Consider the following 15,941-nt stretch of genomic DNA (forward strand, 5'->3'; position numbering starts at 1 on the left):
ATCTGTGCCTTGTCACTGGCCTTGGGGAATCTCAAAATTAAGCTAAGTAACATGGATATGAGAAAGTTTCTTTGGGGGAGGGGAAGGAGGGAATGCCTTATGCAAACAGGGTCAGTGTGTAGGGTATGCGGCTTTTCTGACAAGAAAGCAAGACCTACCTCTAGGTCCCTATTGTGCATTGAATTTCACCCCCGCCCTCCAAAAAATATACTGAAGTCCTAACCCCCAGTACTTTCGAATGTGACTTTTTTTGGCAATAGGATTGCTGTATATGTAATTAATTGAGATGAAGTCCTCCTGGAATAGGGTGGGCCCTTAATCCAATGACTGGTGTCCTTATAAGAAGAGAGAAAGAGACAGACACAGGAGACAGAAGATGCCATGTGACAGCAGAGGCAGGTAGTGCAATGCTGTGTCTGTAGACCAAGGAGCACCAGGGGCTGCTGGCCACCACCGGAAGTGGAAGGAACCTCCTCAGCAAGTCTCAGAGGGGGCCTGGCCCTGCTGACACCTAGGTCTGAGACTCCCAGCCTCCAGACTGTGAGGCAGTGAATTCTATTGTCCTAATCCCACAAGTTGGTGGAAATTTGTTATGGCAGCCCTGGGAAACCTATACAGTCCTCAAGTAGAGACTCCTCCAAACCCTTCCTCAACCATCAAAAATCCCACTCCAACTTATTACCTCAGAGCAGTGGTTCTCAAAGAATTGCGCACAGGCTCAGCTAGACCTGCACATTCACAGGTCCCATCACAAATCTGTGAATTAGAAACTGTGGGGTGGCACCTGCCAGACTCTGCCTTCTGGACCCTCCCCATGATCCTGGCACAGCTGGCATTGTTGGATAGGGAGTGTGTGAAAAGCCTTCTCCTTGCTTCCAGGATGTGCTTCTCACACTCTTGGTAAGACTCTCCCCATCTCTGTAAAATCTTATTTAAAGCAGTAGTTCATCTCGATGTCATTGGTGCCTGAAAATCCGTGAAAAATAGTCAAGCACAACGCCCCTCCACTACACCTGTGAATACTGTCTTGTTTAAAAAGCTGCAGCGGAGGTAAAAGCAATGCCTGGTGCCCTGTGATTTTAAAGAAGCTGTGTCCTGGCCAGGGGGAGTGTCATGAGCTCCTCGAAGCACACCATGTGACCTTCACAGATGCTCCCTGGGAAGGCTTACACCCCCTACACCCCCCACCCCCCCCACCCCCGGTTCACGTCTGAGGCGCCCACGTCAGCCGAGGCCCATCCTCCGGGCCTGCTCCTGCTGAGTTACTGAGGCCTTCATCTCTGCCCCTTCTGCTCGCCTTGCGGGAGGTCCCGAGGCTCTGCTGCTAAGATGTACCCCTTGCTTAGTGAGGGGACCCCCCGACCGAGGGAGGTAATGCATTCGGTTGGCTTGTTTCCTTCTGTCTCTTCTGGAAGTCTTTTCCTACGTAGCACGCCGATTCCCTCACCCCCGGTCCCAGCCCGCTTGGGGAACTGAGCCTTCAAATAAAAATAATGTGCAGCTGGGGGGCTGGTATTGCAGAGAGAACATCTGTTCGGTCACACTTTAACAACACAGCTACTAAAGCAGGAGAAAGTTAATTAAAAGTGTCACTCATGTGGCTGTTCAAATTACATTTTCTACTTCTTCTCCACAGAGCATTCACGGATGTGTTAGAAAGTATTTTGTTGTGGTGTTCTACATCATTAATTTTGTTTAAGTTAGTCTAAATTGCTCACTGACATGACAAAGTCGAGGAAACTGGGGGGAAGAGATTTTATTTTTATAGTTTTTAAAAATAGAGTTTTAGTAACACACTGTGGGTCAGTGTGGACAACACACATTCATATGCATGCATGTGAGAACATACACACACACATGCACAGATACATGTGCATACATACAGGTGTGCACACTCCCACACATGCATACATGCATAGAGATGCACATGCATACATACAGGTGGGCACAGTCATGCACATGCAAGCTCATGCACAGACGTGCAGATTCACATACACACAAATGCACACACATGCGCTCATGTACATACACACAGATGCACATGCATGCATACAAGTGCATACAGATGCACATGCATACATGTAGATGTGCACGCACTCAAATGCATGCACACAATCCTCACATGCACACACACAAAATTCACTCTGTTTTTGTAAAAGTATCACTGCTCTTTCTCTTCTCTCCCCGGTGTTGCTGTTTTCTAGAACAATGATTACCCAAGTTCCAACATCTGTGTTCATTTCTTTTTCTCACTTCTTTTTCTGTCATTACCATCCCAAAGCAAAGAATGACTTTTATATTCAAAAATTCTCCAAGAGATCTTTCTGTTTTAATAAATGTGTTAACATTTATTAATGTTAACATTAAAAAAAACATAAAAAAACATATTAAACATTAAAAAAATGTTTAGTCAAAGGTGCTCCATTTGCTGGGAGCCTGATGTGCCATGCTCCTGAAAACCTTGCCCTCCAGGGCTTGGGGTTTAGCTTGCTGAAATGGTATATGCTCACAAAGACAATAATTCAAGGAGAAAGCAGTCAGTATAATAAAAGCAGTAAAATAATTATTAAATAATTCACAGGGGCATCTGGGTGGCTCAGTGGTTGAGCGTCTGTCTGCCTTTGGCCCAGGCCATGATCCTGGGATCCGGGGATCGAGTCCGGCATTGGGCTCCCTGCATGGAGCCTGCTTCTCCCTCTGCCTGTGTTTCTGCCTCTTTCTCTGTGTCTCTCATGAATAAATAACTAAAATCTTTAATAACAATAATAATTCACAAAATTGAGGACTTCTGGCTGGAGGATGTTGGGAATATTTTTAGACGAATAGAATGTTGGGGCAGAAGGAAGTTTAAAGATCCTCTAATCCCAGCATTTTATAATGTGTTTTAAGCCACAGGGTCCTTTATTCAAAAGGAAGCTCACTTGGATGTCCAGCATGGAATTAGCAGTTCTCAAGAGGCTCTCAGGAACTCCCTTTGAAAACCTCAGATCCAGTTCTATTGCCTTATTTTGCAGATTAAATAAAAGTGGGGGCGAAAAGGTTAAGTCACAAGAAGAGTCCACTTGAAGGAAATAAAAACCAGTGGTAGCGAGAGCCTGTGTGTAAGTAACAGCATGGGAAGTGTGCTTGGCTTCCTCAACTCGACATTTTGGAAGTATCTCTGTGCAAGACACCTGTAACACCGGCCTGCCTCAGATACTGAATAGCTGTAAACTTATCCAATGAGAGGACAAGTGCTTGGAAGACTCTCAAATGCCCCTTAGAATATGATCTTTCTGTGGCAGATGCCTAAGAAATCTAGAACCCTTTCCTTGCTAATAGGCTAGGCTATGGACAGTTGATGCAGCTGACAAACTTGCAATTCCTTCATTACAGAATTTAGCTCTAGATTATCTTTTTCACTTTCTAAAAACCAAAGCTAGTCTTTAAGACAGACAACTGGCAACTTTGGGGTCATTCAAAAGAATGTGCCAAGCCTCTGAACTGAGTCCACCCAGCTTCACAAGTTCCCAGGGGAAGCATCCAATCAATGAATTCTGTACCCATCATTTAACCAGAAAATATCAACTGGCCACTTACTGTGAATAAGACACTGTACATGTCCCTCCATGGGATATGAAGTTGTGTGTAAGAGAGTTTCCTAAGTGCCAAATATAGAAGACGAAATGAGACATAGGTATTCCGTTGGCGCTTGGATCAGAACGTAATCTGAGCTTTGGCTGAAACTCATCACAGGACCTCTGGAATCACAATGAGATGACAAGCATTGTCAATCAGTCTGAGAGACCTGGCGGTACCCAGAGCTGCCGTGGGGATCCTGGCTCAGCTAAGCTGGGCACAAATGCAACAGCCCCTGTACACTGCCTCATGTTTCCCATAGTTTGGCTACTCTGGCAAAACTAACAAAGCTGAGCTCCTTCCTTCGTACTTGGTAGTCTGTGAATTATGCCAAACCTCTCAAACCTTCACCCACAGGGCATATAAAGGATGCTATGTCTTCAACACAGGTGATCCCTGAAACCTGAAGCTGTCTGACTCAACCACCCTGAGACACTAGCTGAATTTCGAGCCCTTGTGTCAGACACCAGCCCTGAGTGTCACTCCGTCTCCAGAGCAAGAGTTTACACATGACCGTGAAAAGTTAACATGACATGTTTCACCGTCGTTTGCGAGTTGATTTCTGTGAACCCCACTGAGCAATGCCACGTAGGCTTCAGCATGGAAGTGTGATCTCTTCCGAGGTCCCAGGACACACAAAATTCAGCTGAAGCAAAACCCAATGCTGTGGGGCATGGCAGGCAGGCCCTTGAACACCAGGTTTGCCATGTGAGCGATGGCAAGCTTTCAAAATCAAGCGGCAGCAAAATCTGTGTGCAGCATGGAAGTGCTTCTTGAGGACAAATATTTTGACATTTTAATCATCTGCGGTGGCGCTGGGAGTTTGGCCAGCCCCCCATTTGTCAGTACGATGGTGTCACCTCAGTGCATGAACTCTGTGTGTCGGGCTTGCACAATGCGTGAGCTGGCAGAGAAAGAGATGCGGATTTCGGGCCCCCGCCTGCCAGAGCCTTCCTCTCACTCACCCTGCTGGCGGCTGTTCTCCAAGGCCACCAACGAGAGCTCACGAGAGGCGCGGGGAGGTGGCGGCGCTGCCCCAGCCCTATTGTCCGCACGCCATGGGTTTAGCCCTGCTTGGAAATTATCCGTCACATAAACATCCTCCGAAGAGGTAGAGGAGAGGGATGAAGACCAGCACGGTCTCTGTGAATTTTTCCACTTGTTCTGATGACTTTTTCCTTTTCCAGTGTTGTGTCCTTTTTAATTACTTCGTTTCAATCTGCGAGCGTCTCCTTTGCCCCACCTGGGTGAGCAGGTGTAAATTAACATTCTGACGGGAATGGCCCTGAAAACCAGAAACACAAACCTGGAGATGGTTCTGGTTGCAAGTCTGTGCTGCGTGATTCACATCTTTACCTTTTGTAACTTGAATGTTCTGCCTCTGGCTGCACGCACAGTATATAATCAAAACTACCATCCGTGTTGCTTGCAAATTCCCTTGCTTTGATTTATTTATTTCCCCTTAGGAACAATCTACATTTGGGAGTCATGTATCTAACTTAAGCCACAATGGTCTCTGTCCCTCCCCGAAGTTTCTTAAGAGCCCATTGTTGTTTTTGTGGCGGTTGTGTCTTTGTGAGCAAAGGCTGAACGAATAGAACTAGCCTCCCCTGGCTGCGAGCACACGGCCCTGCACCTAGCTTTGAAGATCAGCACTCTTGGGGCTTGTCCCAAGGGCCTGCCAGGCAAGACACGGCTTACCTACCAAGGACTTCAGAAATATCAGGACAGGACAAAGAGAACCATCATAAATGTGTCTGTGTACATACACACATGCCCCGTGCGCGGGCGTGAGCATCTGGCAACAGGCATGCAATAGACACGCACGTACAGATGTGGATATTGACTATTTCCCCCAGGCACAGAGAGGAATTTTTTTTTTAATTTATTTATGATAGTCACACAGAGAGAGAGAGAGAGAGAGGCAGAGACACAGGCAGAGGGAGAAGCAGGCTCCATGCACCGGGAGCCCGACGTGGGATTCGATCCCAGGTCTCCAGGATCGCACCCTGGACCAAAGGCAGGCGCCAAACCACTACGCCACCCAGGGATCCCCCAGAGAGGAATTTATGGTGAAATCTAACTGTATGGTTTCAAAAGTAGGTCCTGTGTCCCCATACGAGACAGAACTGGCCAGACCCCGGAAGGGTTGGCTGAGAAGGAGCAGAGAAGTGATCCTCACTCTCCTCTACCCTCCTTGGCTTCCACTTCAGGTTGGAGATATACTTTCCTTCATGGGTCTGATTCCCCCTCTGCTAACTGTCCCTGTCTGCACGTCAGAGGGAGGCTCCTGTCTGTAGTTCCCACCTCGAGAACAGGGCATGCCAGCCTCACAGAGTGCCAGGAAACTGAGGCAGTGTCTCTCCAGCACTCCGCACAGTGCCCGGCTGATAGGAGGGCCACAAGTGCTGGCAGCTGCCTCCATTACTCTTGCTAAGAGCAGACCTTGACAAGCCTGTCTTCTGCACATGAGACCCAGAAAGGAAGAGTTGCAGGTGCACAGCTGGAACCACGAAGTGACCGGGGGCACAGCTGTGCCCAGAGCAGGCTTCCCGAACATGTCCCTACACGTGGGAGTCAGCTTGCCAACCTGTGAACCACGCGCCTCCTGGTGCTCGTGCTTCCTGTGCAGCATCAAAGCACATTTTGGAGCGTATCTGTCTTATGTGTGTATACTGGACTCTGAGTCCCTGACGGCAAGTACTTTGTCTATCCCTGACTATTTCCCCCAGACCTGGCAGCATGCCCCGCACGTGGTGGCACCCCTATATATGTTTGCTGAATTGAGTTACATGCAGAGTTAAGAGACCATGAACAGGAGTGGTCAGAAGCATAGCAGTTGAGCAGAGTCCTCTAAGGTTCTGGTTGCCTGTAAAGCAGAGAGCTAAGACTTTCCAGATTTCTTCACCCGGCCTGTGTGCAGATAACAGAGAGACAGTGCCTTCCAGGCAGCAGTGACTACATAGCCAGAGCTTCATATTGCTCAAAGCAACTCATTTAATCAGTGAGCTGCTGGCTGGATGTGCATTAGATTTTTCAGAAGAAGAGGAAAGAAAATGTGTGTAAAATTTCAGTGAAACCCTTCTTAAGGTTCATTAGTAAAACCATTCTTGTTTAAAATGGGCTGAAGGATGGCACCTGGGTGGCTCAGAAGTTGAGCGTCTGCCTTCAGCTCAGAACGTGATCCTGGGGTCCTGGGATCGAGTCCCACATTGGGCTCCCCACAGGGAGCCTGCTTCTCCCTCTGCCTGTGTCTCTGCCTCTCTCTGTGTGTCTCTCCTGATTAAATATATAAAATCAATCAATCAATCAATAAAATGAATGGGTGTAAGGATCTCCCTTTTACCTATAATCACTCCCAAAATCATGCATATGCTGTGTTTTTGGCATGTCCCTTCTTTTCTAAAAGAAATATTAGGTAAACACTAACCCAGGCCTAATCAAAATACATAAAGTCTAAATATTTTATTCCAAATTGAGAATCTCCTACTTTTCTTTATTTCTTATGAGAAATTTCTTTGTAATGTAGGTGTTTTCCTAAATTATCTGCCAATTTTCAGGAGCCTCACCATCACAGAAATCTGAAAACCATTTGGGTCATCTTAAAACGCACATAGAGCAGTGTTTCTGGACCACCGGGCCAGGGGAGCCAGCATGATAGCAGTTGGAGGAAGAGAGCCCGGCTCCTGGGTCACAGATGGCTGCCGGCACAGGGCCACCTGGTTCCCAGGAGAGGGGCTGACCTTCGGATGGGATCTGGAAGGTTGGAGGGGATTAGTTTAGAATCAATAGGTTTAAATTATACATAGGGGCTGCTCTTTAACTTCTGTGTTCTCCTGACATATAATTTTTCTCTGTTTTGTTTCTGTTGGGCTATCCTAAAGAATATTCGATATTACAGTAGTGGTGCCTGTGGCATGACTATGATGTGGCTCTCAAGGAGGAGAACACAGTGCAGACCCAGTAGATGGAGACAGCTACCCTTGGCACTTAGAGAAAAGGTGGGGTGGGGGGGGTGGCTAAGTACCCACAGAGGGACGAGGACCTGAATTATAAAACACAGGGATGCAGCATGGTCTTAAGAGAGCCTTCCGTAGCTGATTTAAATTTGCTGCCTTGATCTGTCATGGCCAAGTATGTGCTTACCAGGTCTTTGTTCATCAGCCGTTAATCCACTCAGCAAACATGCTGTATATGGTGCTGACACCCAAATTCTGAATAGGCATAGGGGGTGGGGGGGAGACACAGATTGCCAGCCCAAGGATTTCAGGGAGAGTGTATGTGTGCCTGTCTGTCTGTCTGTCCACTGTTTGTCGGGGGTGTGGTGGGAGCCTGGTAGGAGCAGTTGCATTTTTTTACAATTACAGTTCAGTATGACAGCTGCTACCGTTGGTGCTAAGGGCACTTTTCTGAGTGACTTTTCGAAAGAACACCGGAGAAGCATCTGCAGCGACTTGGTAAAGAGCTGAACTCTTAAATGGCATAGGGACGAGCGACAGTGCAACTGCAGCAGACGAAGGGCAGGAAAGGGTGGATTGCAGGCGCTCACAATCACACCCACATAGTCACACGTGCACAGTCACACCCACATGCACACACAGTCACACACGCACACAGTCTGAGCCATACACACACAATCACACACACACTCACACTCATGCAATCACCACACACAGTCACGCACATACACAGTCACACACACACACACACACAGTCACACACACAATCACCAGTCACACATGCACACAATTACAGCCAATCACACCTACACACATAATCACACCCACATAGTCACAGGCACACAGTCATACACAATCACAGTCACACTCACACGTAGACACACAACACAGCCACGCCCACAGTCACAATCACTGTCATACACACATAATCACACCCACATGCACAAAATGAAAATGTCAAATAAGCATGAAAAGATATCCCACTTCACTCAAAATTCAAAATTTTTAATTAAATAAATACCACGATAGAGTAACTGCCCGTCAGAGTGGACAAAAACAAATATTTTTCTAAGTTCTAATATAGGACTCCCCCCCCTTACACCATAAGTTAGAAAGCACAGAGACAGTATGTACGGGTGCTAGAGGGGGTGGACCGCTGTTCCCAGTGTCTCACATACACCCCACCCCTTGGAGACCCTCTCACCACCATGTGACCCTCAGCTCCCCCTCATGGAAGCTCCCCTCAACTCTGCTGGCGGAAGGCACGAGAGCCAGCATAAACCACAGCCGGGCCTGGACGTTTTAGGGGCCCCCCTGCATCTCCCTTGCTCAGTTCCTTTTTGGGGTGAGCCAGTATGTTCCAGACGAGGGCGGCAGCTCCAGCCTGGATCCCAGAACTAGGACGCCACATAGCCAAGAACCCAGTAGGACTGCAGCTGACACGCTCACCAGGATGTAACATTAGCAAGAAATAAACTTCCATTGTTTTTAAGCACTGAATGCAGGGGTTTTGTGTTTGAAACCTCAAGCACGTCTAGTGAAAGCTGACCATGAGACCTCTTAACAAAGCAACTGCATTGCTGGGAACTCACTTAACTGGCAGACACAGTCTTAGCTGAGTGCAAAGACTTGAGTAAGAGGGTTTTCTGCAAAAAAAAGGGGGGGGGGGTTCCTGCAATATCACTTATTTATGGTAACAAAAAGGAAAGGAAAACAGCCTAAACTTCCATCAGTGGAGAGGGCACCAAATAAATGATAATTTGTCCACATAAGAATATTATATATCTGGTAAAAATAGTTTCACAGCTTTTTAAAATTACTTATATAATTGTATATTACAGCATTTACCATTCTGCGATTTTGTATTTTCATGCAGCATGATAGTTTACAGTTCTGTCCACATCAATAGGTGTGTATTTGCTCACTCGTGTGCCTTGTGATCTTATCTTCTCTGTGGGGAAGGCACTGCATCAGCCTGCCCCCTCCTGCTCACAGCAAGCCGGCCACTGTTGCTCATAGTTGCTGCTCAGAACAGTCTACAAGTGTGCCTCCTCGTGTGCGTGCGTGGGCCTCTCTCTGCAGCGTTCCAGGCCTGGAGCTGTCGGGCCATGCAGCAGCATCGTCAATCAGAGCTGCGCCGACTCATGCCCCAAACACTTGCTACCTCACACGCTGCCATACGGCTCCATCCCTGGCTGCTGTATTACACCGTATGTGGCATAGACAGGATTATGAATGTGTACCCTGTAGCAGAATTACCTTTTAAATGTGCAAGGAGGTACCAAGGACTACCTTTAAAGTAAAAGTTGCCTCTGGGAAGGGAGCAGGCTCTGATCAGGAAAGGATGGGCAGGTGCCCTCAAGTCTGTGGTTTATATTTCATTTTTTTTTTTTTTAAAGGGATCCCTGGGTGGCTCAGCGGTTGAGCACCTGCCCCTGGCTCAGGGTGTGATCCTGCAGTCTCAGGATCGACTCCCACGTCAGGCTCCCTGCATGGAGCCTGCTTCTCCCTCTGCCTAACATCTCTGCATTTCTCTCTCTCTCTCTCTCTCTCTCTTTGGGGGGGGGGGCATATAAATAAGTTTAATTACCTACTAGACCATTCAGATGGAAATGTAGGGTAAATGGATAGAAACAAAGGTCACAAACTTAGGAGACAGGCAGGCATTTTTAGACAACTTTAGGTTTACACATTCACCAGACTGAACTAATTCTTAACATTTAAAATAAAACTTTAAAACATTTTTACCACAATAAACAAAACAATGTATTAAAATTGACTTCCAGAAATGACCCAATTACTTTGTAAACATGATTTAATTTTCTTCACATTTCTTTAAATGTCAAGTTTTCTCTGGCAAATTTATTCAAAATACTAAATTTTCATTTTAGAACTTATTTTACATTGCAGAGTGCCCTAAATTGACATTCATCAAGACACCCTTCTCTAAGCCCTAATGGTTTCTACCTTCCTTTTAAGATGTATTAAGTAAACTTGTCATTCTCAAAAATATTCCAGAGAAAAAATTATGAATTAAACATCTATAAATTCTTCTTCATTTCTGTTATAGTGTAGCAATTTATCATCTAACCCACAGTGGTCTATCAACTGAGCAAGGCTGAGTTTCTTGTTTTCCTCAGACATAGCTCACTGCAACTCATAAAGCAACAGCTGGCTACAGCTTCTCCACTTCTGTATTCACAACTGTAACTGAGACAGATCATTCTTTGATCTATACATCTTGGCCAGTTTTAGCCTCCGAAGAAGATCTTTTTCTCAATCTGCTTCACCAATTTTGCTCTTTCTTCACTTAATCCTTGTTTGGAAAGATCCTCATTCACAAAGTCACTCTGGAGATCACTGCGTAACTCAGTATCAAGAGATTTAGATTCACAAGCACTAATACTCTTGAAGGTATTTTTCAAACATGTTCTTTCTTTCAATTGACTATGTGTTTAAAATTTTCTTGAAATTCTTAACAGTTTTCCTCTATTGAAGGTTCCTCAGGAAAAGTCTGATCGTTTTCTTCATTCTCTACTTTAACACATTTTACCGCACTATAACAGGAATTAAATGAAAATCTAGTTTTCCTTAATTGTTCTCTAAGTGTTGCACTCATTGGTTGTTTTCTTGAACTACTTGGACAGGGAGATGGTAGACTGGCACAGGCCCGTGCAGTGCTAGGTGAAATCACGGCTGGGTCGGATGGGCTTTCCATCTTGAAAATGAAATCTTGGTTTACTTCTTGAACCCTATAAAGCTGTGTGACTAGAACCAATGACCACTGAGTCCTAAGGAACAAGGAACAGGAGCACAGATAAATGTACGCCCGTCTGTGTCATTTAAGCAGCGAACTGACCCTTCCTCCACCATCTCCCAGAGTGCTGAAAACACCTCTCTCTGTGTATCTTTCATGAATAAATAAATAAAATCTTTTAAAAAACAAAAAAATTTTTAAAAAGTAAATAATTCTTTAAAAAACGGGGGTTGGTGGGATGCCTGGGTGGCTCAGCGGTTTAGCTCCTGCCTTCGGCCAGGGCATGATCCTGGAGTTCTGGGATCGAGTCCCACATCGGGCTCCCTGCAGGGAGCCTGCTTCTCCCTCTGCCTGTGTCTCTGCCTCTGTGTGTGTGTGTGTGTGTATGTCTCATGAATAAATAAACAAAATCTTTAAAAACAAAACAAAACAAAAAACTAAGGCAACAGGGTGCAACCTTAAGATTTGCTAAAGCTTCCAATTTACATGCAAGTGTTTTTACGTTATTTGAATCTATTCACTTAAAACATCTACTTACCTGTAAATACGACCATGTACACATGGAGAAGCAGCGTAAGACATTTCAGACACATTTAGGTTGCTTCTGGGAAGCGAGAGTCAGAAGGGTGTTGCATGTGTAACTTTCTTCCTTTCGTTAGTGTTTGCATTTTTTTTTTTAGAGACATATCAAGTTCATGAATTAAAAATTGAGGAGGGATGAGTTTCGAGTGTATGGATGAGATGAAAGAGTTCAAACTCTCAGAACCTGTGTTTTCTCATCTGTAAAATATGGTTAGAAGCATCTACTTTGTAGGGCTGCTGTAAGGGTTATGATTTATTCATATTAAACATCTTGCAGAGCACCTTTACATAGTAGGCACTAAATAAATAATAATTGTTTACATTATTAATAAAAATGTAGAATACGCTCTGTTTGCAAATTTACTCACCCTGAAATGTACAGTGAAAATAGATGCAATTTCTTTATTTCTCAATAAGTGATCTGTTCTTCCACATGAGCTCCCCACGGGGGTAAATGGATCTTCGAGCCAGGAAACTTAGTTTGATTCAATAATTTAAACCCACAGCCATGGTTTAAATCCTTTCAGTAACTGCTGTCTCTTTACATTTAAACACCTAGACTCTCAGATCACTGCTGCCCAGCTGCCCTCTCCCCACCTAGGGGATACACAGTCAGATTTAGCAAATGAAAATGCAAGACATCCAATTACATTCAATTCCAGGTAAACAACAAATAATTTTTTTTAAGTGCTAAGTCCCAAATACTGCACAGGACACATTTTTTTTATTTATTTATGATAGTCACACAGAGAGAGAGAGAGAGGCAGAGACACAGGCCGAGGGAGAAGCAGGCTCCATGCACCGGGAGCCCGACGTGGGATTCGATCCCGGGTCTCCAGGATCACGCCCTGGGCCAAAGGCAGGCGCCAAACCGCTGCGCCACCCAGGGATCCCAGGACACATTTATACTAAAAAATAAAACCAACGAACCAACACTATGATCTTTATCTGAAATTTGAATGTAACTGAACATCCTGCATTTGATTTGGGGGATCCTATCTAGTGGGAGGATGGTGCAGGGGGAACAAGGGCCTCTGGGCCTCCTGGACTTTGGATGTGCACTGGGCAGTTTCTGGGTGCATTCCCCGGGCGGTGGACAGGTTTGAGGTCTGTGGCTGGTGTGACCCACAGTCTGTCTCAGCTTAGTCGGGGCCTGCCTGAGCCAGCCCCATGTTGCTCCTCAATGGTGCTGAGGACCCTTTTGTCTTCCTGGCACATCCTCTTTGGGCCCTGGGCTGGGACCTGCACTCTGCAGCCACTGTGGCAGGGTCTCTTGGCCCTGAGTGTAGTGGGATCTATGGCAGGGTCCCTGGCTCTCAGTTGAACCGCTTGTCCTATGGCCCCAGAGAAGCACACAGGACTTATGATGATCCCAGGGCAGCTAAACACCAGCCATCCCTCTCCTCAGACAGGACATGTCCTGTAGCTCAGGTGTGGCTGCTCCAGTGAGCTCATAGCGTCCCAGGGTCCCCAGCCTGAAGCAGGGAGTGGGCAACACCCTGGTCACAGTGTCCCCGCTGTGGACTTATCTCCCCCTGCCCACCTGCCTCCTCTCTGCCTCCATTGTTGCCAGTCCCCCAGGGCCAAGGGGCAGCCCCTCTGCTCCCCGCTAGATGCTCGGTGATCACCACTCAGCACTCACTCCATGAATGTGTAATCAAGCAGCAACTCTATTACAAACACCATCCAGATGCTAGAAATAATGGCAGGAAGACCTCTCTTCTGGAGCTTACACTCTGATGCAGTTGAAGACGAGGAGCAAATACTGAAAATCCAAGTCACAAGGTCCCCGGAATGTGGCAGTGAGCTCTGTAAAGGGGAAAAGGAGTGGGGTGGGGAGGGGCTGGTAGCATGGTGGGGTCCGGCTAGGAGCTCTTTCCCGGGGGCTGGTTGGAGGAGGCGTTTCAGTAGAGACCTGAATGAAGAAAAACAACACCATGCCAGTGTCGGGGGCAGAGGGAGCGGAAGGTGCCCTTCAGCACCTGCAGAAGTCTCGCTGACTGCAACAGGCTGCATTCGCAAAGCGGGCAGAGGGGAGGTCAGAGAGGTCACCTGCCTCAGAGTATACTTCCAAAATGATACAAAAAATAACATGGAAAGCCCCTTTGGCTTTCTGGACTCTTGCTGGTGAGAATGAGGACATCGACCCAGGGAGGGAGGGCCAGTCTGCCCGGAGCTGTACCTTCCCTCACACCTCCTGGCCTTGGACCCCCCGATGGCCTCCGATCCAGGAGCCGCAATCTGGCCTGACCTTGGAGGGACACGAAAACATGGACAAACGTTTGCAAAATGACCCTGCTAGGCTAGTAAGTGTTCACAAAATGTTACAGGAGGCCCGCAGAGGGGACGACCTCTCTGGGCAGAACCAAGTGCGGGACTGGGCCACTTGAGCCACTCACTCGAACTCGATGCACTGCATGGGATCGGTGTCAGCACGGGGACTGTGGAGTGACGGGGCAGGTGGACCATGGAAGGCTCGGCGGGATGCCGTCTGTGGTACTTCAGCAGTGGGGATGTGGGGAGTTCAAACCGGGTTCAGGGCTAGATAGACAGCCTGCAACAACCCGCGGGGCCAGTCTGGGTCCTGGGTCCACAAGTGTGCAAGCCATAAGGAAGGCTTGGACTCTGCTGTGTTTCAACAGCACTAACGGAACTCTTTCTTTTCTTCTCTGGCTTCTCCTCTCTGCCCACCCAGGTCCTGGCGTCCCCACGGTGACCGTGCACAACACAACGGATAAGAAAAGTAAGTGCCTTTGCTCTTTTCTGAAATCTTCCCGTCCCATGGGAGAAAGGAAGCCAAAGCTCTGTGAGGGAATCCGGCCTGCTTATTCCTATTTGGAGACTCAGAGATGGTGATGTCCCAGCGGCTCCCCCACGATCGCCGGTATCCATCAGTGTGATGGGCCCTCAGAGGCCAGCCGGATGCCCCGGCCCCACAGGTGCTGAGGCCCGGAGGCCACTGCGGCTGGACAGGGCCCCATCTGCGGCCTGAGCAGAGCCCACGGCCTTGGCTGCGCAGCCTGGCTCTCCCCTGGGGGGCCAAGTCTCAGGCACCCCGTGGGTGGGGGACCCCTTCATGGCACAAAGGGCTTCCCGTCCATGCCACTGCAGGGGTGAAACTCTCCAGAGTCTCTTGAGGACCTCCCAGCATATTTGTGCTTGAAGGGACCCCATGCAAGTTGACACGCATCCTCGTGTATGTAGGCGGAGGATCAGAAATGACGTGTCTGGTCCCAGGCAGACTCTCAGGAAAGCTGAGAATAAAGAGAACGTGCCCTCTGTCTCTCCATTCCTTGGTCCTGTCCCCGAGGAACCCTCTCAACCCCCTACTACTTCCCACTAGGGTACCACATGCCCTGCCAGGACCCTGCTCTGTATCATGCCTCCAAACAAAAAGTCAGACCTCAGACTTTTTGGCAGGAGTGACTCTGCACATCCCTCCATTATAAAGGCAGACAAGTGTCAGAGACTCTGGTTCCTGTCCCAGTGGTGGGGCTTCAAGTGCAGCGGTCATGGGGCAAAGTGTGGAAGACAGGGTCTCCACTGTTCTGGTTAAAAAGAGGCCAAAAGGTTCAAAAATACATAAAACAGACTGATTTAGGGAGACAGTATTTAGAGAATAATCCTAAATGATGACGATATTTCACAAAACTTATCAAATAATCACTAGAAATTCAAAAGTCAAAGATAACACCGGGAATCGATTTTAAAAATCACTTAAAATGCAAAAGTCCAAAAAAGGGGTGTGAGATGGATACAAAACCCACTCTAAACACTCGCATGGCCATTGATGGGGAGGATGCCAGGAGCAGGCTGCATCGGCCTTCCTGGAGTCCTCCTGGGGAGGGGGTTCTCTGGGTGCAGAGGTGCCCAGCCCAGGCCTCATCTCCAACACAAGTGGGGAGCTTTGTAGGAGCCTGAGAGGTTTGGGGGTCTGGCCACGTGTCCAGTAGGCACAGGGTGTGTGACATGCGACTGTCTGGGCATCCCCCCTCCTGGCCACAGGCTGCCCACTCTTGTGGGCC

General features: G+C 47.5%; 1 protein-coding gene and 1 pseudogene across 4 annotated transcripts in view; one reads left to right on the forward strand and one right to left on the reverse strand.

The window, feature by feature from the left end:
- DPP6 (dipeptidyl peptidase like 6) overlaps nucleotides 1–15,941 on the forward strand; it is an 825,076-nt gene that overhangs the window by 775,486 nt on the left and 33,649 nt on the right. For all 4 annotated transcript variants that reach the window (XM_038559795.1, XM_038559792.1, XM_038559793.1 and 1 more), the window contains exon 17: nucleotides 14,612–14,659. In XM_038559795.1, coding sequence (XP_038415723.1) covers nucleotides 14,612–14,659 — 48 coding nt within the window. The remainder of the gene's footprint in view (nucleotides 1–14,611; nucleotides 14,660–15,941) is intronic.
- LOC102154231 lies at nucleotides 10,611–11,310 on the reverse strand (annotated as a pseudogene).

This window comes from Canis lupus, chromosome 16, assembly GCF_011100685.1.
Source record: "Canis lupus familiaris isolate Mischka breed German Shepherd chromosome 16, alternate assembly UU_Cfam_GSD_1.0, whole genome shotgun sequence".
NCBI lineage: Eukaryota > Metazoa > Chordata > Mammalia > Carnivora > Canidae > Canis > Canis lupus.